The sequence below is a fragment of the Triturus cristatus genome, chromosome 12, assembly GCF_964204655.1.
Source record: "Triturus cristatus chromosome 12, aTriCri1.1, whole genome shotgun sequence".
NCBI lineage: Eukaryota > Metazoa > Chordata > Amphibia > Caudata > Salamandridae > Triturus > Triturus cristatus.
The window spans coordinates 686,886,309-686,908,478 of NC_140595.1; the positions used below are offsets into that span (position 1 = coordinate 686,886,309).

At 45.3% G+C, this 22,170-nt stretch overlaps 1 protein-coding gene across 9 annotated transcripts in view; it reads right to left on the reverse strand.

Moving 5' to 3' along the window:
• LOC146780096 (P2Y purinoceptor 4-like) overlaps positions 1 to 22,170 on the reverse strand; it is a 229,659-nt gene that overhangs the window by 33,610 nt on the left and 173,879 nt on the right. For 8 of the 9 annotated variants that reach the window (XM_085639818.1, XM_085639817.1, XM_085639819.1 and 5 more), the window contains 3 exons: positions 20,857 to 20,974; positions 12,732 to 12,885; positions 5,578 to 5,663 (listed from right to left, as the gene is read on the reverse strand). In XM_085639818.1, coding sequence (XP_085495944.1) covers positions 5,579 to 5,663; positions 12,732 to 12,885; positions 20,857 to 20,974 — 357 coding nt within the window. In that variant the 3' untranslated portion in view covers position 5,578. Of the gene's footprint in view, positions 1 to 5,577; positions 5,664 to 12,731; positions 12,886 to 20,856; positions 20,975 to 22,170 lie in introns of those variants that run through there. The other variant, XM_085639814.1, reaches the window with a different exon arrangement.

Sequence of the window (22,170 nt, forward strand, 5' to 3'; positions counted from 1 at the left end):
CGTATGGTGCTGGGATGGAGAAACTCTGCTTGTCTGAGCGATTGTCCATTGGTGGAAGATAGCAGGGCCTACCAGATCAGACAAAGATTTATTCAGACAAGAAGCTGCTATGTGAGCTAAATTGTTCACATGAATTTGAAATCATGGCCACAATTAGATCTCGAAGAAGCCCCCGATTTTCTTTGGTCTCTTTTACTATTAGCAATACTTAGGCATGTAGAGAAAGGCTATTTGATTACAGGAAGAAAAGAACTGTGCTGTGACTTGGACAGCGGCAGGGTTGTAGGTTTGGCCATGACTGCGTAATGTGTGGGACACCTCTGGATCACTTGTAATCAAGGGCATGACAACGGAGAGGTAGAGGGACGTAAACAAAACAGCAGGCCCTTACAGAGGAAATGGAGGGAGGAGGAGACAAGCCTATGCCCCACACCACATCTATTTCCCTGTCTTTAATCTAGCAGGATAATGGTTCCTATGTCAGAGAGTGTCAAACATCAGTCTTTTGGGAAGATGGAAGGAAACGCTGAGATGGAAGCGACAGATGAGAGGATTCAGGAAGACAACTTGAAGACTAAGAACCAGGTGAAGCCGAATTTTCTCGGGTGTGATCTGATGCATTGAGGGTTTTCTCTAAGCTGGGAAAGGCAGTATATATGGTGGCAGGTTTTTCAGAACCTTTTAAAACTCCATATATCGGGAGGAAGGAGGTAGGTTGTTTACATTCTAAACTCAATCAATGGGAGATCCGTGATTCTGGCGACTGCTGAAGGAAAAGCAGCAGGGGATGGTGGCTGGGTGCTTTCACACACGATGGAAAATTATACAGTTATGCACCACAGTTTAGTGCCCAAAAATGAATTAGGCACATTTTTTGGACCATGACCTTTTTCCCTTGGCATGCACAATGTCCAAAATCGTTAGTACCTCATTTATGTGGAGGTGTGCCTTGCAGTTGGGGCGGATGTACGTCGTTACAACGCACACTTTTACAACGCATGCACTTACAACGCATTTTTTACAACGCAAAATCCACTACAACACATTCCATTACAACGCATGACACTACAATGCATTTTTAAAAACTACCTTTACAACGCATACCATTACAACGCATAATATTAAATTGCATTTAAAGTAAGTATTAGATAGTATAGGGTTAAAAATTACTATTCTAACTCCAGGGGGTGCAACAGTAGGGTAATTGTTGGATAGCATAGGGGTAAAAATTACTATTCTAACTCCAGGGGGTGCACCAGTAGGGTAAGTGTTGGATAGTATAGGGGTAAAAATTACTATTCTAACTCCAGGGGGTGCAACAGTAGTGTAAGTGTTGGATAGTATAGGGGTACAAATTACTATTCTAACTCCAGGGGGTGCAACAGTAGGGTAAGTGTTGGATAGTATAGGGGTAAAAATTACTATTCTAAATCCAGGGGGTGCAACAGTAGGGTAAGTGTTGGATAGTATTGGGGTAAAAATTACTATTCTAACTCCAGGGGGTGCAACAGTAGGGAAAGTGTTGGATAGTATAGGGGTAAAAATTACTATTCTAACTCCAGGGGGTGCAACAGTAGGGTAAGTGTTGGATAGTATAGGGGTAAAAATTACTATTCTAACTCCAGGGGGTGCAACAGTAGGGAAAGTGTTGGATAGTATAGGGGTAAAAATTACTATTCTAACTCCAGGGGGTGCAACAGTAGGGTAAGTGTTGGATAGTATAGGGGTAAAAATTACTATTCTAACTCCAGGGGGTGCAACAGTAGGGTAAGTGTTGGATAGTATAGGGGTAAAAATTACTATTCTAACTCCAGGGGGTGCAACAGTAGGGTAAGTGTTGGATAGTATAGGGGTAAAAATTACTATTCTAACTCCAGGGGGTGCAACAGTAGGGTAAGTGTTGGATAGTATAGGGGTAACAATTACTATTCTAACTCCAGGGGGTGCAACAGTAGGGTAAGTGTTGGATAGTGTAGTGTAATATTATGCGTTGTAATGGTTTGCGTTGTAAAGGTAGTATGCGATGTAATGGAATGCATTGTAAAGGTAGTTTTTAAAAATGCGTTGTAGTGTCATGCGTTGTAATGGAATGCGTTGTAGTGGATTTTGCGTTGTAAAAAATGCGTTGTAAGTGTAGTGCATTGTAAAAGTTGCGTTGTAAAGGTTGTTCCCCGTTGGGGCTGGATACTGTCCCGATGGTGTCTGCTGAGTGAAAATGCCACACTGGCATGAACGTTTTATTGGGACTTTTGAGCTTTACGATGAAGGTGGTCCAGCTGGATCATCCTTTGTGGGGAATGTTAGCACAAGCAATGGTGGACCTTATGCAATAACCCAACTTCACTGGGTCTATGAATTAAATTCTTAAAGAGTAGAATGACTTACTGAGGGGTTTTCATGTGATCAATTTTGGTAGAATTCTGGAACTTGACAGTGGTGCACAGGGCCAGACTGGCCATAACAGGCATTGAGCATTTCCCTGGGAGGCTGGAAGGGTTGGGCTGGTTTTACAGCTGTGGGGGCGGTTTTGTTGCTGGGGGGCCTGCTTTGCAGCAGTGCTGCAATATCGGCCCTCTGTAACAAAAGCAGCAGTGCTTCACACTTGCAAACCCAGAGGACTGGTCTGACAAAATTGCCAGGACTGCTTTGGGTCTCCAGTCCAGCCCTGGTGCTGCAGCGGGCAGCACAGGGTTCTGGACAATCCTGGATAAGCGGCAGTAAGGTATGGAGTGGCCGTCAAGGAAGCAACGAAGCGAGATAGGTTGAAACATCAATTCCTTGGCATTATTCTCGACACTAGTGGTGATTTCAACTCTCTTCTCTGTGCTAAGTTCCTGAACCTTTAATGTAGACAAGGGGAGGACTTGCTTAGAGAAGATGAGGGTTGTAGATAAGGTACCCAAAGGCTATAGGGTGAAATACATGTTGGCTGACACTTTTTCAGGTGGAACACAAGTGAAGCAGGAAGCAATATCCTAGAAACCCATGAGTCTAGAGGTGGTGTTCTTCATCTGTTTGGAGCACTTTGTTTTCAGATGCACATTTTGGGTCCATCACCAATCAGCCAAAGCATTCCAGTGCGACTGGGGTTTCAGAGTCCCAGGTCACTTTGCAGCTAGTCATTAACACATGTGGCAGGGTATCTCGATGAGGACAAAAAGAATATGCATAGATCAGGACTTAGGTGCTAAAAGCAGGTAAGGCCAAAGATAGTGCTTATTTTGTGCCTCTGGTTAAAGATGGTAGGCACTGGCTTGCTTTTTTGGGCACACAGACATATTTGACATCTTCAGACTTAGAGCCAGAGCAAAAGAAAGAGAAAGGAAGAAAAGAGAAAAAGGAAGAGAAAGGAAGAAAAGAGAAAAAGGAAGAGAAACTATGTAAGGAAACATTTGGGCCGCTCCACTTTTTTTTTTTTTTTTTTTTTTTTTACAAACAAATCAAGCGCTGGCCAAAGGGCTCTCTGGGGTTGCTGCTGGATGAGGACGGCAGCACCTCAGTATGTCCTCTCAAGTTGACCATAAACAGGGGTCTGGAGAGTAGTGTATGGGTGGGGGGGGAACAGTTTGTGACATGCTTTTTTCTGAAAACTAGCCTACTCCACCAGTTTCACAAATCGCGTGGACTAGCAACAACCTGTGAATTCAAGCCAATGTGTATGGTGTTTATTGTCTCAAACTCCATGTATTTCACTCTCTAAGTTAAGTTGGTCTAGGCGTGCGCTGTGTATGGGACATGATACAATCATCGCAAAGACGGGGACAGCTCGGGTAACACCCTGCCCGCCTCCCGCCACCACATCTCATTCATCTCTCTGTTGACCTCTCAGTGGACATATGAATTGGGGTAGAGTGTACTATGTGAGGGGGGCTGTAGCAGCATATGTAAGGGCTCCCACTAACCTCCCACACCTACACCAAACCTGGACACTCCAACAACAACACAAATGACCCAAGATATTTCGGATTACAGTTACAGGGAGGGCTGAGGTTCCTCTTGTCTTTGTTTTTAATTTCCTGGTGAACTCTAAGGCAGACACCAATTTCTTGGGAGTCAAGTAGAAATTCTTCCTGTGGTCGAACGCCACGGACAATTTGGGGCACTGTCCCCGTCACTCTCCCTTGGTGACGTCCACACCTCTGTATCCAACATTTTTCATTTACTGTACACAACGCATTCTGCCCAAACACAGTGAAGTCAGCCTCAGTGCTACAGAGGAACTATGCCCAGAACACTTTTTGTTTTCCTTCAATTAATTTCCTCAACTATTTTTAAGGCTCCCCATTTTTCGGATAAATACAGACATAAAACATTGTATTTTCTTTTTGCATTTATTTTTAATTGTGGAAAAATAAGGACAATCAGAATTTTTTGAGTGACTCTCCGTGATGTCATTCATGTATTCCAGGCCAACAACTGTACAGATTGACAGCATAGGGGATTAAAAACAGGAATGATATATCCTCAAATTACTCAATTTCTCAGCGGGTGTTTGTGGTATAATGCTAATATTTTCATGTAAGTGTACTCTTGCTTAAACGAGACAGCTATCAAACTATGAGTGCACAGCTATCAGTTAAATAAATGTGGAAACATACAAGTTACAACTTCATTTCTTCACAGAACTAAAAATAAATCTGGATAAATACGGATTAGTTGGCCAAAAAACAAATATGGATAAAAAACAGATGGAAATGTTAAAAATTAAATACCATGAAACTAGAAGGCATAGAAAGGAAGACGGAAAAGAGTACTAAGAGTTAAAGAAAGAGTAAAGGGGAGGTAGGGCAATTCATAAGGGACAGGTAGTGGACAATGGAAAGTAAGAGGCTGCAGAACAGGTGGGGGAAGCAAGGCACTGAAAGGTAACAAGCAGGGTCGGACTGGCACAAAAAAAACAGGCCTGGGCACCAAAAGAAAACTGGCCCCTATTCTCAAATTAGATTGCTAAAACAGTGGCCCACATTTGCAACTGGGGCAAGTTTGAAATGTAAAGTCACACACTGTTTTTAAAAGTTTGGGAGACTGCAGACTTCTGTGCATGCTGCAGTTAATGTTTCTGGTAATGTCTGGCAAATCAGCGGTAAAAACCGGAGTACCAGATCATAAAACATGCTCACAAAGAATCCAGAAACACCCACTGACATGTTAGACCATCCCATCTGGTGCTGCAAGAGCGCCCTATGTGGCAGCCTGACCCTGGTAACAAGAAAGCAGAGAGAGTGCAGACCGAGAGGGAGAGACTGAGGAATGATTTGAAGAGTGCCAAGAAAGGTGACATGAAAAGAGAAAACTAGGGAACGTCATTTTGTGGATGAGTGAGTTATGTGAGGGAAAATGATTGAATGTATTGAGACAGATTTGAGGATTTGTGAAGAAAAGAGGGAAGGACGTGTAAAAATGAAGCAAGAACTATTTGGGAGTGAGGTGAGAATGAAGATTTATTAGGTATAGAGGGAGAGGAGGCTCTGGCAGGCAGAGTCACTAAGACTGAATTCTCCGTGGCATCTTTTTCACCACACAATAACATGACAGCGAGTACACAGAGAGGGTGCGCGAGGGATACATGTCACCTACCTCAGCAGCCCTTTGACTGGGATGTTTGTAGACTCATGGTTTGACCGCCTCTGCTCGCCGACTCCTTATCTGAGTGTTCTGCTGACCTGGTATGAGACAGAAGAAGAGAGTACCAAGGAATGGGAGGAGAACCCAGGGAGTCATCAGGCCTAATGGAGGGGGAGTCCAGCTAGAGAGGAAACCCTACTGCACTTGAGAACAAACATCAGCCCATGCTCAAAATCATCCCCATATGAACACATTCGGCTCACCCACTGAACTGAGGATGAGGCTCGGGGTGTGCTTACCCTACACCCCGGCCACGAATGACGTGCTAGCCCGGAACTCTTGAACTTGCATGTCTTTAGGTGCAAAAGGGGGTGGAGAAGTGCATAGAGTGTGGACGTCGTCTGCATGGAAGCATCACGGCTCGGAGGGACGTGGTCTGTCAAACACCTAAATCCACAGTGCCCTTGCTAGGCCACTGTGATACATAGTTTCTGAAGCCAGGGCTAACAAATCATTGAAGTCGACAAAAGACCTCTTTGAAATCAGGGAAATATCTGACTAGACTTTCACAGTGGTTATAGACTTGCATTTGTTTATTTTTGTGGGGTCATCATGAGGATTACAAACACTATTGCACGTGTTTATTTTCAGAAAGGTTCATCAGTGGAATTAAGAACTCGATTGCACAGGTTCTCTTCCACGAGGAGTCTTTCTTGTAGATTACAAGATACAGCTTGCACTTCCTACAAGGAGTTACCTGTGTGGTGTATGAACTGATCAATCTTGTGAACTTCAATAAAATCATGGGGGCACATAATTTTGGTAGTATGGTCTGCAGCTGCAATTAATTTGTGCCGGGGCTCTCGTCAGGCGGCAGCTTGCACCAGCCCATTTCTCCTGTAACACCGCCTAAAACAGAGCCAGCTACAAACTATGAAGCGCGGAAAGCATGTGGCATAATGGCCAGAGCTGCAGACTTTGGAGATGGAGAACCAGCTTCGAACCTCGGCTCAACATACTGTGATTCAGGGCAAATCACGTAATCTCCCTGTGCTTACCAAAAATGAGTATTTCCTCAACTGGTGCTCATGAAACTATAGCGCTTGTGTTGATGATTAAGTGCTGGTGCTGCCCACCGGAAACCACCAGCTCCAATTAAGCACTGGTCTGCAGTGCATAATGTTAATGAACACCATTCCTGTTACAATTATGAATTTATCTACACTGAACATGAACAGAACCACTTTCATAACATAGAATATAGTTCTATCAGCAATCAACATTTAATACCAAATGGTGAGCTTCATCTCAGAATAAAGAGTTGGAAACACAGATTAATAAGCAAGTATATCATAATGCAAATGCCATGGTGGAATGAGGGGGGTAATGGGCATAGCATGTATCCTCCCAAACAAATGCTATGCCTACATAATTGACCTGTTTGTTCAAAAACAGACAGGTTAATTCCTGGTTTGCAATATTCTGGAGAATCTGAATTGCATAGTGGTCACTCGTTCAATGGTATTTCCCAAGATAATAAGGAGTGCTTATTTTAGGGTGCTGAACTCTCAGCCACATATATTTGGCAAGGTTCAAGTCCAAACCTAGCTTTTGAAATGTCCACAGGGAGTTCAAGGATTGCACCCAAATTAGTTAGCATGGAGACAATCCAAAAAGATGATAAATAAGAGAGTATTTTTTTACTCCCAGAGGGGCTTGAGCAGTCAAAATTGTGTAATGAAATACATAAAATTAAATGTTATTTTACTTCCCTAACACAACTTAAAACAACTAAATGCCATACTGAGCGAATAATTAAGAATCTTTGTGTGTCATAAGAATAGGCATCGACACGTTTCTGCCCATCACAAAGTTGCCACTTAGGATAGGGGCATTTGTCAGGACAAACAAGTCAATGAACCCCTTTGTATGCTGAAGACGCGCCAAAGGCAAGCCTGTCTGTGCCCATCCATGCCTGGACCATGCCCAGCGACAGGACCCCTGGTCATCCTTTGCTACACCGCCGATGAGATCCTGGCCCTGGACCCCAGACAATGGAACAACAGGTGCTACACATCCTCCCCACAAACAACCAAAGGCCTTTTCACATGCCACCACTACTGTTTTTCCTGCAACACGGGACCGCCAGCCCACACCGGATCCCATGCTGCTTCTACCCAGAAGACCCGGAACCGCTCCAATGCATCCTGCTCGACGCCCGCTCCTTCATTTATTGTCAGACATACAAAGTTTTGGACCTGCTCTAAAGGGGATCACTGACAGAATATCGACCTCTATAGATGTAAAAAATATCGACGTAAGAATATCGAGAAAAAAAAATCCATGTCAAAAATACAGTTGTAATATATACATGTGATCAAGGCCTCTGGTAGGCCGAAACGCGTCATGGCGGTGGTGCGTTTATGTTGGACTGAATAAAGAAATTTTGCACCTATCGATGGGTCCGTGCTCGTCTCTTGTATGAGGATTTCTGCAAGCTTTGAGACAAACTCTTTAAATATATATATATATATATATATATATATATATATTATATATATCACATCCCCTACTGGCAGTCGCCAGTAGGTAGGTATAGTTAGGACCTATTTCCCATAGGAAATCCGCAACATTCTATTTGGAATAACGTTGGCGCCGATTGACGAATCTTCGCAAAATTTTCCAGACATTTGGCCAGCTCCGGTCCGCTCCTATCCTGAAAATTTCACGGTGATTCATCAAGCAGCAGTCTAGAAAAAAGGGGGGACCCAAAACGCGTTTTCCCCATGCATTTTCCCATAGGACCTTTAGCCGCAGCTACAGTTCGAACTGCTGAACGGAATTACACCAAATTTGGCAAAGAGGTAGTTCAGACGCGTGCCTTTTGCTTAAATGGTGTAAATCCGTTCAGTAGTTCCTGAGAAAATTAGAGTTAAAAGTACATATATATCGGGCGGGAACCGAGAGGAGGGGGCAGGGGGTTAGGGGGGGAGAGGAGGGTGGGGGGATAGTATAGGTTTGAAAGTAGGAGTAGCATGTTCTTAGTTTAACAGTAAAACAAAACGGATTGTGATGTTGTTATTGTGATACACCCGCCTGGCTGACGTACCTGGAGGTCAGGGCTCAGCAACTGTAATGCAATCGCTTAATAAAATCTGCTCTTAAAAAAAAAAGTACATATATATCGATGGTCTCGGAGGATCCGCGCACCCTATGTGCACCCAGCGCGCACCCTGCCGTGCACGAGCTGTATTCTAATTGGCTGTAAACACTCCAGATCAGGAAGTGTTGGCAGCCATCTTGTGCCTCGGTAGAACCGAGGCACAAGAAACCTAAAAAACAAACTCGAAAAACGCCAAAAAAAAAAATCGGCGAGATTCGCGCACCCAGCACGAATTTCGGCCGAAAATTTAAAAAAAGTTAGCTAATTTGACCCGGGGGGGGGGGGATCAAATCCCGGGGGTAGAATAAAAAAAGAAAAAAAAAAGTGTGGGGGGTCCCAATCTCCCCCACACTGCCCAGGGACTGCCAACCCCCCAGGGCTCGAACATTGTATATGCGTGGGGGCTCACGGCCCCCCGCAGCCCCGGGGACCGCCACCCCCCAGGGCTTCTTCAACATGGGTGGGGGGGCTCTCAGGCCACCACCCCCCCGGGGCTTGAAATTATTTAGGGTGGGGGGCTCTCAGGCCCCCCAGCCCCGGGGACAGCCACCCCCAGGGGCAACTTGTCAATGTGGTAGGGGGGCCACGCGGCCCCCCTCCTGGAGCCTTGTATAGGCCCTGGGGACCGCCACCCCCCAGGGCCAGCTCCTGCAGTGTCCCGGGGTGCCCGCCCTGTCATTGCAAACTGCTTTGCTTCATTGAAGTGAGAGCAGGGAAACCTGCTCTCGCTTCAATGAAGCAAAGCTAATTGCTTTTCCACATGGGGAGCAGCATGTTAGGTGCTCCCCATGTGGAAAAGCAATGTTGGCTCCCGCAGGACGCGGGGAGACGGCTGGGACCATGGGGGGGATGGGGTCCCTGGGGCCTTAAAGTGGCCATACGAGGGGGGCTACGCAGCCCCCTCAATAAAAAAATTACATTTTAAAAAGGGGTCCCCGGGGCAAATTATGGCCTCGGGAGGGGGGCCACGCGACCGCCTTCCTGATTTTTTTTTTTTTATAAATCAAAATTGGGGGCAGGCCCTGGGGGATGGGGTCCCCAGGGCCCAAAAAATGTAATTGAAAAAAACATAAGAAAAAAAAAAAGACGGGATCGTGCCGGAGGCCACGCCCCCTCCTCACACCACTCTGCAAACACGCCCCCTGGTGCGTTTGCAGAGGGGGAACTAATTCCCCTTAAATACTGGTGGTCTCTGGGGGCCAACTACCCACCAGGAACCTCCAGTATGCGCCAGGGGCCTGCGTTGCAGAGAGGTGTAATGAGGACACGCCCCTTTTTACACCTCTCTGCGACGCAGCTCCCTGGCGCATACTGGAGGTACCTGGTGGGCTAGTTGGCCGCCAGGGGACCCCAGGATTCAAGGGGACTCAATCCCCCAACTTAGAACATGCCACGGGGCGCGTTTGCACAGTGGTGAAGGTAGGGGGTGGGGCCTGAGGGGATATGTGTGCGAACACGCCCTGTGGCACGTTTTAAGTTGGGGAATTAATTCCTCTTCAATCCAGAGGTCCCCTAGGGGCAACAGTAGGGAAAGTGTTGGATAGTGGAGGGGTAGAAATTACTATTCCCACTCTAATTATAGGAGGGTCCTGGATTCCCACTTCCCCTCTTGCTAGCAATAGTGGTTATTCCCCATTCGATACAGGCAAGATTCAAGTGAAGCTCCACTAGTAGTCTCAGCAGTCCCACTCTGTTTCTTTAAAAGTCAAAAGTGTTCCAGTGCCGAGGCACTGTATGGCAGGCAAGTTCCCCTGGGGCCATCTGGCCCATAAATCTGTCTTACCCGCACCAGTCAGATCCAAGTGACTGGAGTCTGTGAGCACGCCCACTTTGCAGGAGCTAAAGCTGCAGCGGCTGTCTCCAGTAAGTTCCTCACACACAGCCTGGGAGGGGCAGCAGTCATGGGGCCTGAAAGTTTCTCACAGGCATACCTGGGGAGGCAGCAGATGCAGGACCCTTAATGCTCGTCCACTGCCGATATGTTTCTTGGGATCCTCCCCACAGGTGGAGAGGAGGGGTGCAATGCTCTTGGTGCTGATCCTTAGTTCTGGCTTGGGCCCGCCCAGGTCACTACAGAAGCCTCATTCTTCCGATGACAGTCTTGACAAGACCACACTCATTTCCTTGTGCCCATGGCCTCCTCAGGCATACAGGATCTCCGTCCTCACTCTGTGCATGGGCCACGCCCTGATTGGCACAGAAGCAATCTTCACGGTGGTCCCACCTGGCATACATGGTCGCCAATGTAGTACCACACATTAGCCACAGCCCAATCGGCATGGCAGCAATTTTTACGGTGGCCCCACCTGGCATACTGGGTCACTGTCTTACAACATGCACACTGGCAGTGACCCAATTGATGCACCAGCATTCACGGCCCTCTTCATGGTGGACTCCTATGGCATCGGAGGGCTGCAAATTTTCCCTGCACAGGGCAACAACCTGATCGGTGCAGCAGCCCTCTCCTCACACCTCACTACATAGATCCAATCTCGGATAGCCCACTGCACATCTCTCCCCTCCAATGCTCTCCTCTTTCTAACAGGTAACAGTGGTCTTGGCAAGCAGGCAGGCACTGGTGCTTCAGGCTCCAGTGGTGGGTGGTCTCGGATTCCCTGGGTGATGTCCCCTCAACTAGCAGGGAGATTAGCAGGTCTTGGCCCCCAGTCCTGGTCACAGGCAGAAGTCTAGCAGAGCTTACTCCTCCTCTCACAGGCTGCTCGGCAATTGAACATTTTGGAGGCCTTTAGCTCCCCTTATAGCCCCTTTCCAGACACCAAATGTGATTTAGAGTCTAAGTCTCTGAAGTCAATGATGTGGATCGGCTTCCTTTTGAAGTGCCTTCTCCTTTGCCCTGCCCTTCCTCCAGAAAGCAATCTGTCACATCAGGAGCGATTTCAAATCTGATAGTCACACAACACAGCAAGTGGGAGTGACTAGAGGTTCACACCTGGATGTCAGCCACAGTGATATGTGCATCAAAAGGTTACCCCCAGGGCTCAGCTGCACTCGAAGATTCTCCTATCCACCCCATCTCCTTCCTGAGATGTGCCCAGGAATTAAAAAGCCCGGAGACTGGATCTTACATCAAACATCCATGACCCTGGCAGGTGAAGAAGTTCTCACTACCAGAAAATGATGTTTAGTGGGCTTCATCTGAACTGGGTGTCGAAAGACAATCAATTATAATTTTAAACCACTGACAGCAGCTTGCTGTTATAACCTACTAGCTCCACATACGGAAATAGTTACTCATCTGTAGTAATAATTTTGCAACTTGACACCCTTCTAGATTCACATGCTGTGCATTACTTCACCATCTACCTGCTGAGTCCCGACATATACTTTGCAATAAGCTACGTTGTATTTTGGTTGTCAACCACAGGAGGAACTATTATGACTCCCTACAAGAGCGACCTTAAGCCCAGAATGTCCCAGTGCGTATCAGTCATCTTCAGATTCTGTGTTCCGCTGGCAGGTCCTCAAGTCAAACAGTGATCTGCCCTTCGAGGGAAGATATTGGTTTGCGATAGGACCCCGAGGGCAGAATATCACTCCGCAGATGATGATGACAGCCACAGATGAAAAGTAGAAAAGGCTGGATTGTGAATGGCCCAAGAACAATCTGCAGATTCCAAAACTGGACTCCCCAGCACATACAGCTGATCATACCCCAGCACCCTCACCCATCCTTAAATAGAGCACATGCAACTGCCACATCATACACCATCCCAGCAAACACCACTCAGGACACACTCAACCATTCACCATCATATGCACCTTGTGAAACGTTAGCACACACCCATAATGACACCCAGCTCACATGCAACAACCCTAATATATAGCCACTCGTAAAAGCACCCACTACGCAGCTAACACCCATTACAACAAAACACCCAAAACCTTTCTGCACATACAACTATGCTCAGCATACGAACTACACTTGTTTCCCATTCACAGTCTTGCAGCGGACCAGACGCGTCCAGGAGGTTCCATTGCTTACCTGGTGGATTCCTGCAGGTGAAAAAGTGTGCTGATGCAATCCATGTCCAGGTCTTCCCTCTGCGTGAGCTCCTGTAGGTGGAAAAGTAGGCCATCGCGGCGCATCTGCAGGTCTTCCCTCTCAGTGAGCGCCTGCAGCAATTCCAGGTTAAGCCCTGTGGATAAGGAAGGAAAGTAGGAAGAGCTGTGCCGGCAGGAGAGAGAAGCTAAGAAGGCCAGGTGAGAGAAAGGATGCCGGGGAATGGAAAACATGGGTGGCAGTGAGGGGTGAGTGGAAGCAACAAGAGAAGGGCATACAGGTCAGAGTAACTGTAAATATGGAGTGTCTGGGTGTAAAAAAAGGAGAAAATGCCAGAGAGACAAAGAAATGGGTTTGGGTTGGAGGAACAAACACAGAAAGGAAGCAGGATCTAAAGAGAGAGGGCAGAAAAAAGATGAGGAAGGAAGAACAGAAAGAAGGAAACAAGCATTGCTTATAAAATGCCTTTAGGAGCCACAGAATGAGAGGAAGAAGGAAAGGAGGAAGACACTAGGAAGGAAGGACTGACAGATGGAATGAAGAAAAGAGGAAGAAAGGATGTATAATGAAAGAACATAAGAACAGCTTGTCCAGGAGGCAGGTGCCGCTGGGTAGTGTTCATAACTGAAAACCTTTAAAATATTGTCTGGGCTCTTGAACCCCAAACATAAATACAATTACAAGGAAATAATAAAATTGAGCTGTGAGGCAGGGTGACAAATGAAACTAGAGAGCATGAAAGAAAAGGAGGGAGAGACGGGAGGGTCGATGGAACAAAAGGTGGGTGGATGGATGGAGATAAGGATGAATGGTTGGATGAACAGAATGATTGATACTAAGGTGATTAGATGCACACGATAATGGAGGTGGACGGAGAGGATGGATGAGTAAAAGATGGGCGGAAGGAGGAACAGAGAGGACGGATGGAGAGAAGAACAGATGATGAGGCATAAGGATGTATGATAGAGAAGAAGAATGGATGGAGAGAAGAAAGGATGAAGAGCATAAAGATGTATGCTAGAGAAGAAGGATGGATGGAGAACGGAAGGATGGATGTATAAATGAGCAAATTTACTGAGAATCCAGGTGTGAAAGGCACTCTTTCGTCTCACAGTCTTAAGAATTCCCTCAGGGAAGCGAACAAACAAGTGCCGGGCTCGCTCTCCTCATGCGCACACTTGAGATACAGTCCAAAGTGGTAGGAATCTTATTTTCTGGCTCCTCCCTTGATCCTAGCGCTCATCTTTTGTCTGCCATATTGTCTATTGGAGCTATTTCCTTTCTCACCTGCTTTCTCTATCAGGGACTATAGCTTCATCTCTTGCTCCGTCATCCCTCCTCCCTGGGATCCAGGTGAGTATTTTTACTGTGAACATTATCTAGATGCTCTCCATCTTGTCACAAGTACCTCCATTTCACTGCAGCCTAAGCCAGGCAAATTATACAGAACTTTTAATGTGCAATTACACCTCACTCCAGGGTTTCAGTAGCAGTATGATCAATACTTCACAACATAGGGCCGGATTAGGACTTTCGGGGGACGGGTTACTCCATCACAAACATGACGGATATTCCGTCTGCTGTCCTACGAGTTTCATTATATTCCATTGGATATAATGGAGCTCATAATACCGCGGGCGGGATATCCGTCACGTTTGTGATGGAGTAACCTGTCAGCCAAACTCGTAAGAAGGCAATAAAAGGTGCAAGCAGGAAAGCTGCTCTTCACATACCCTTCAAGCCCCAGGCAGAAAGTATGGTGGAAGTATAATAACTAAATAATGGTTTAGCATGCAAAAACATGCAAAAAATCAATACATTGCAAGCCAGCAGCACTATGTATGGAAACTGCATAGCCAGTAAAATACTTTAATATTTCTCTGTAGCGCTATAGGACCATATAAATGGAAGTATCAATAAACAAACTATGACTGCAGAGAGTGTGGTATGGTGCAGACTTTTTGGTCCCAAAACAGAAGCCAGGACATGCATTGGGCTCGCCTTCACGCATTGATACCCGGCATCAGCAGAATTATGTATTTCAATTTTGTGTTCAGGCACGACCAAATAATTTAAAGTATGTTTTTCAAACATAGTTGTAGCTGCACGTCTAGTAAGTCATGTAACTATATAATTACACAATTGTAGCTGCATGATACTGTGCATGTGAAATTGTAATTGTATGGAGGGGTTCTCACAAGCCCCTTTTTCAATAGGACATTATGAGAAAATGTAGAAACCATTATAAAAAACACAAAACTACAAATCCAAAGTGAAGAAATGCTAAAATAACAAATTTAAAAATGAGAAAAAATAAAGAGCTTTTGGGAAGCGTCAATTTTCAAAATTTCGCTAAAAGATACAATGTGGGTTTCGGTGTGAGATGGGGCTATGATGAGGATTAAAAATGCTTAGGCTTAGCACCAGAGTTGGGGTTACGTTTAAGGGCAAGATTATGGTTACTGACATTTTCAACATAATGGCATTCTTTATTACTGGTTCTTTATTACAATTAACTGAAGGCGAAATTAAAAACTTCTTTTTATGGGTTCTTGATAATGAGATTAGTACTGTGGTATTCATTTTTATGGCATTCTTCATTATCAATGACCGTTCTGGTAGCAAACGACAGGAGCCGAATGTTTGAAATCCCTGTGAGCAGTGCGAGGGCAAGCGCAAGGTAAAAACAACCACTGTGGACAGTCTGGATAAAACACCCTCTCAGCTGGAGGACCCGGGCAGAGGTAATGGAACAGCGATAAGATTGAGCCAAGAGCCACAAAATGGAGGGCTCTCCCCTGCACCGTTTGCAGAAATAAGTTCTTGGTTTGGGATGGTTTATATTCATGTATGATCGTACCCTTGGGTGTTGAATTCTCAAAACATGGGGCACCTTTGACTTATTAAAAACAAGAAGTCGCCCTGCTCTACCTCGACAGCACCAATACTTTTTACCTCCCATTTTACTATGAGGCGCGTTGTGTTCTGAGCGCTGGCTAGCGTGCAATCATTCCCTATACATGCATGCTATGTGGCGCGCGGATATATTGTTAACATTCAAGCAGGAGCATGCAAATGTATTTCTCACAAGCTTTGCAAATTTCGATGGAAAAGATTGCAACTTGTTGAAGTTGTAACTTTCCCCACATCTTCGTGAAGGTTGTGACCTTTGTAACAATGTATGTAGCAAAAGGCTACCTTGCAGAGAACAAGTCAACCTACATTTGCCATTGTTTGATTAGAGAGATAATGATCTTGCAAAGCAGTGAAACTTAACTTTGCATGGGTAAAGGTGAACTTAAACCTGTAAGGTACACAAACGTTGTGTGTGGCAAAAACCAGGAATGGTGCAAAACTTGACTAACAACTTTGCACACGCCACCATTCAAGACATCGTCGCTCAGATATACAGACATCATTTTAAATTTATCTTTAGAGAAACATATGTACTCATGCCAAGTGCTCAACTAGTAATCCCAGTTACGGGCAATGAGAACTATATTTAGTATCATACCTTTCACATTGTGATGAAACGGATTGTGAAATATGCTTCATTTTGTTTTCTGGATGGTAATCTGGCTGCGTCAGAAGAACAGCCCCTGCCTGTTTGCAGGCTACAGTGAGCAATGAACACATGCGTTCATAGTATGTTCCGGGCTAGCATGCCCCGGAGGATGCGAAGCGCAGCCCACTATACTTAGCGTTTCACGAGGCAGCGAAAAATAAATTACTAGATGCTGTGTGTTCCGGGAATATTATGCAATCTACAATATGTAAATGATCTGTTGGCAAACAGTACATATATCCTAGAGCATGAAGGACATGTGAGCAATATTTAATGTCCTAAAAACAGAACTTTAGAGGCAAACAGTGCCAAGTTAAGGGAGGCATCAAGGTGTATCGCTTTTCTGGATTGGGGGGTATCAGAACAATACAATATCTCACGAGAGGAAAATTTATGTCTCATTTACGTGTTGAACAATTGTTTCAGGAAATAAGGATGTTTGGCAGCGTTTATCTCCGGCTTTGCAAGTGTTATTACGGAACTGTAGATGTCACGCTTGTCAAATCTTGTGACAAGCCACAAACCTTTTCCCTTTTAGCTGTGTGTGCTGCTGGCTGAAAGGTTTTGCAAAGGAGGAGATACAATCACATTTGTAGATTTTAAAATGTAGCAAATTTCAACTCTGGCATTTCTCTTGGCTATTTTTTGTCCTCTTTGCTAATACTTAGATTTCTCTTCTGTTTGACTTGCATTCCATATGCAAAAAGAACAATTGATGGACAGAATGCAGAACAATGAAACCCCGAAACCGGTCCTAGGATGCTGTTTCCGGTCCAGGGAGGACGAGGCTTGGCAGGTCGGGCTGGACTGTTCGCATGAGGCACAGGGTCAAGACTGATTTGCATATGGCCAAGTCTAAACTGGGGTGGCATCGTGAGCAAAAGAATGATGGATTTAACCCAGATCTCTTGACTAGGGGTGAATGTTTTGATTTGTTCTGCATTCCGTCCATCAATTGTGTCTCTTTTGGTTTCTTGCCCTAAGTGCCAGGTATGCCCAGACGTGGGTCCTGGGCTTACTGTGCCACTGGGATCAAGCTATCCTGGCTGAAGAGGGGTGAAACCCCGAAACCGGTCCTAGGATGCTTGTTTCCGGTCCAGGGAGGACGAGGCTTGGCAGGTCGGGCTGGACTATTCGCATGAGGCACAGGGTCAAGACTGATTTGCATATGGCCAAGTCTAAACTGGGGTGGCATCGTGAGCAAAAGAATGATGGATTTAACCCAGATCTCTTGACTGGGGGAGAATGTTTTGATTTGTTCTGCATTCCGTCCATCAATTGCGTGTCTTTTGACTTGCATTCCATGGCAATGTCTCAATGGACTACGAGTTACTCCGATGAGGAGACATGGTGATGAGCTGAAGCATATCACGGACAAGATTGAGAGGGCTGTGAGCCATAGAACTTCCCCTTAGACATTAGTATCACCAGTGGTAGTGGCTGAGATGTTCAGTAGTAGGACCACAGCCTCTCTCTGACCACATGAGCTAAAGCCACCCCCTGGCTGGGATAGGTTTATGATAGGATGCAGAACAGCAAACATACAGTTGCATCAATCTATTGCAATACTGGCTCTGACGTATCATCCAAGTCCAAGCTTGCAACCAGCATGAGAATCATGACCATCACAGCATTCGTCCCTTCCCAGTATCGGCATGGCAGTCCTCCTGAATCTGATGACACCACATCTGTGGTTCCATGATTACATTCCACTATGATTATGTTCAAGGTAAAAACTGACATATACAATAAGCAGGAATTCCCAGCCGCATTGCATTACCAGTGGAAGTTAATAAAATTGTGTCTATCTGCTCTGGCCAGAGTTTATGCTTGAGAGGGGACTGCAGATTCTGAAAAACAGAGGATTTTGCTATATTGCCAGAAGGAAACCCAGAAATTATTGCTCGTTGTAGACCAGATAACTTCTGTGCTAAACCAAAGGCACTTTGAACTCATAGACTTTTTAACGGGGGTAACAAAATGTTTTGTGCAATACATAATAACCCCTCACACGAGGGCAAGGAACTCACAGACTTTTAAGGAAACGCTTGCGCAACACAAAAACAACCTCCCGCTTGACGGACTACTAAACAAAAGGGTTGATAGTATGCACGCTTTAAGTAATTAAGTGGCTGGCTGGTTCGAGGGGGGGGCCAAGGTGGAGGGTGCAGATTTTAAGTTCCTTTTACTGTAAAGATTTTAAATAATTGAACAGTTAATAAACCACAGGCCCATTTTCAACGGTAGACCACACCAGAAGAGAACCAGAGCAGAACCCCTAGACAATTTTGGGTGTGAAGGTAAAATACAGCACACGTGCGCATGACAAGGATGCCGACAGGAAATGATGCAAGGCGGTGTAGGAGATGTGTTTTGCTCAAAGTTCTCTTGTAAAAAGATGGATCCTGAAACCCCTATTCTTCCCAGAAAGCGAATGCCCATAGTGGTAGGTCCTGCTAGGCGTGCCAGCTTCACTCTGTCCACGTTAGTGGCTTGGCTTGTGTCATCTCTAATGTAAATAAATATATATTTGTGGAAGGAGACCGGATGTCACGTTATGCTATGTACACAGCGGACCTCACAGAAAGGAAAGCTTGCTTCTCAACGTAGGCACACCTGTGGCCCCTAACTCCTCTCTTTCTATGTGGGGTTCTTTAAAGTCAGATACTTTGGTGTCTGTTTTTTTCATACTATAACATTTTGATCGTAGGTTTTGTGATACGCTAAATGAGCCACTGTATACCAACAGATCAGTGGCATTTGCCACCAAACAAAGAATACAACGCTACATGGCACAGTTAGAAATACACAGGTTTCCAACTGACTGTCTGATTCTGCAACCGAGGGTGACTCTGACATTAGGTGCAAATGTTTTTTGCGCCCAATTTCGGATTCTAAGTGGGCGGAAATTGTGATTGGATGCCATTTTATTCTGGTGCCAATCACTCCATGAATTACCTGGAGAATTTTGCATGAGGTCATAAGTGTCAGGGCTCTTGTCAGTGGGCGACTGCAGCTTGCGCGATCCATTGCCCCTGCCAGCGTTGCCAATAGCAGTACCAACACAACTACTAACCACCACACTCTTACAAGTGTGCCAATTTGGACTGTTTCATGCCCCAACAACTATGAGAAAGGCTTGAGTGGCATTTATAGTCACTTTTGATGTACCTTGAATTCATAAACAACTGCGCCCTTCTCTAAATTGCACAAACAGTGCCACCATGTGGCAGACTGTCATAAGTGCCGGTGTTGACAATTACTTGCTGGTGCTGAGCACCAGAAACCACCAGCTCAAATTAAGCACTGGTGGGGAGAAAGATAGGAAAGAGGAATTTTATACAGTTTTACCAGGTAGTAAATCCTGAATGTAATACTATTGCTACTTCTAAGCAGTGGTGAAACCACCAAGGGTTACACTGTGACCATATGGTAATAGTATGGTATTTCCCTAGATTTCTTCACACTACCACCAACATTACCCCTTGTGTAGCAACAGAAAATAAAGAAGCACGTGTTAGCCTCAAGATCATGAAAAGGAGAATATAAATATGCCATTTGTGCCCTTCCAGAAGAGAAGAGTGCATTAGAAAAGATGAAAAGTACTTGCTTGAGTACTAGCTGGTAGTTCCTACCCTTATATGGTAACTGAGGACCCGTCTCCATGTTTCCTCTCTCTCTCTCTCTCTCTCTCTTAAGGGCTCTCTCCTCTTACTTGTTCTGTCTCTTCTCTCCCCATTGCTCTGCCTCCTCTGTCCCCTCTGCTCTCCTAACTCTCCCAGGCCAGGGAAGTAGCTACCATTGGTGCAGCTGGTACAATGCACTGGGGCGCATTGGTATTCTTCCTTGCACCACTGATATTATTTCAGAGGTTGCCTGTTCTGACTTTTATTTGTTTTTGGACATACTGTCTGCCGGGGCACTGCTGTGTTAAGTTTTTAGTGTGAGGGGATAGAGGAGATGGACACAATAAAGTAGAGGAAAGGGATGGAAGAAAAGGAGAGGGTGAAAGAACAGAGTGGAAGGCAGGAAAAGGTAAGCGAATGCGAGAAGAATAGGAGGTTGAGTGAGAAAGAGATAGGAGAGAAGGATGAGCAAAGTGGGCAAGGGAAAGGGAAGAGAAAGTATCCAGAAAAAAGCAGAAAAGGTAAAAAGGAGATGAGGATGAGTGATAGAAGAGGGGGAAGTGAGAAACTGAGGAAGGGGATGGAGAGAAGAGCAATAAATGGATGAAGGAGATGTAAGGAGGGTGAGGTGTACATTGGGAGGCGAGAAGGAAAGATGAGTAGAATGAAGAACTTGGAAACCCATAAATTACATTAGTGCAGCAGGTGCAGCGACACCGGGGCACAGGGGTGTGATGCGTGCACAGCACCCTATTTATAGCAGTGTTTTAAGGGGACTTATTTTCATGGCTTGCACTAGGGCCCATGACACCCAGGGTATGTCACTGTTACAGGCGTCTACTTTGCACCCTCGTTTGCTCTTCTCTCGTGTGCCCTCAGTCAGCTTCACTTGAAGCTCTCACCGGCAGGTACTTACTTTGGATGTCATGGGTGATGCCTTCACTGAGACGTTGCAGCTGATCGGGGGACATTCGCTTGAGATCTTCAGGTTCCAGCCAGCATTTAATCGCTTCAGATTTTTGGCGGCATCTCACCTAGCACAGGTTGATCGATTTAAAGATACACAAAAGGTCAGAACGAAGGAGAGGCCAGAGAAATGGAACAAAAAATAGATAATGTGAGATATGAAAAAAAGAAAGAAAAGTACAAAAAAGAAGAGGAGAATAGAAGGAAGAGAAAGAGAAAACAAGTAAAACAAAAAGCGGATGGTATTAAAGAATAGAGCATCAAGTTGAGTAGGAAAGAATGAGCTAGAACTGAAGGGAGAGGACACCAAGGTTGTTTTTGCAGATTGCTTGCAGGAGAAAGGGATAGAAGATATTTAAAAGAGTTGCAAATAAGGCACATAAATGTACAGCATGCTCAGGATTGCAGAAGTGTTAGCACACCCTGGTCCTTGTACCATCTAGCTGCCTATTTGCGCGTACCTAACTTGAAAGCATTCACTCATTCTCAGTAATATTAACATTGCCCTTTTGTCGGCCATTACTGCTCTGTGTGCCTCATACTGTGCCTCACTAACCTGACCGTTCATGAAGCAAGGTGGGATAGAAGAAAGGAAAACAAGACATTATGACCCTCCTCATACCTCACTGCAAGAGCTGCTGTTTATCAGGTTAACGCAATATACTCTGATTATTGTAGGTTTCTGCCTTTCTGTAAAGTGCAGTGCTTTATAAACCAGCTGTATAGCTGTAACAACTGTCAGTCTGTTTGTGCTGTGGGCCCTGGCACTTTGCTCCTGCTACTTTGATATTGTGCCAGTGCTTTAAGATGGATGACAGAGGTGGGAGCTCTAAGAAACCTTCCTGCGAGACGTGGCCCGTGTAACGAAGACCCCGGCATCATACATGTGAAATGGAATCTTGAACTTGACAAATTCAGAGTCCAGCTGGACAAAGAATAACTGAAATCAGCAGACAAAAACATGCTTAACAGTTTATATAGCACCACTAATCTGGGCCATAGGGAGAAAAATATTTGACAAGGTGTTTTTAAAATCAAGGAACACCTTGATTCCTAGGAAAGTCAACTACGCAAACTTGTTAACTTTGTCTTTCGCGTGGACTGAAATATCCCCTCAGGCCTCAGTCAAAAATGTCAAATAGCAGTAACCACTGTGTCGCTTCATCCCTGTGCCACAAAGGGGACATCCAGGGATGTTCCATTGCAGCTCCAGTGTGCAACAGGCAGGCAAGTAAAGGCTTTGTTTTCCTGTTAACCAGTGACG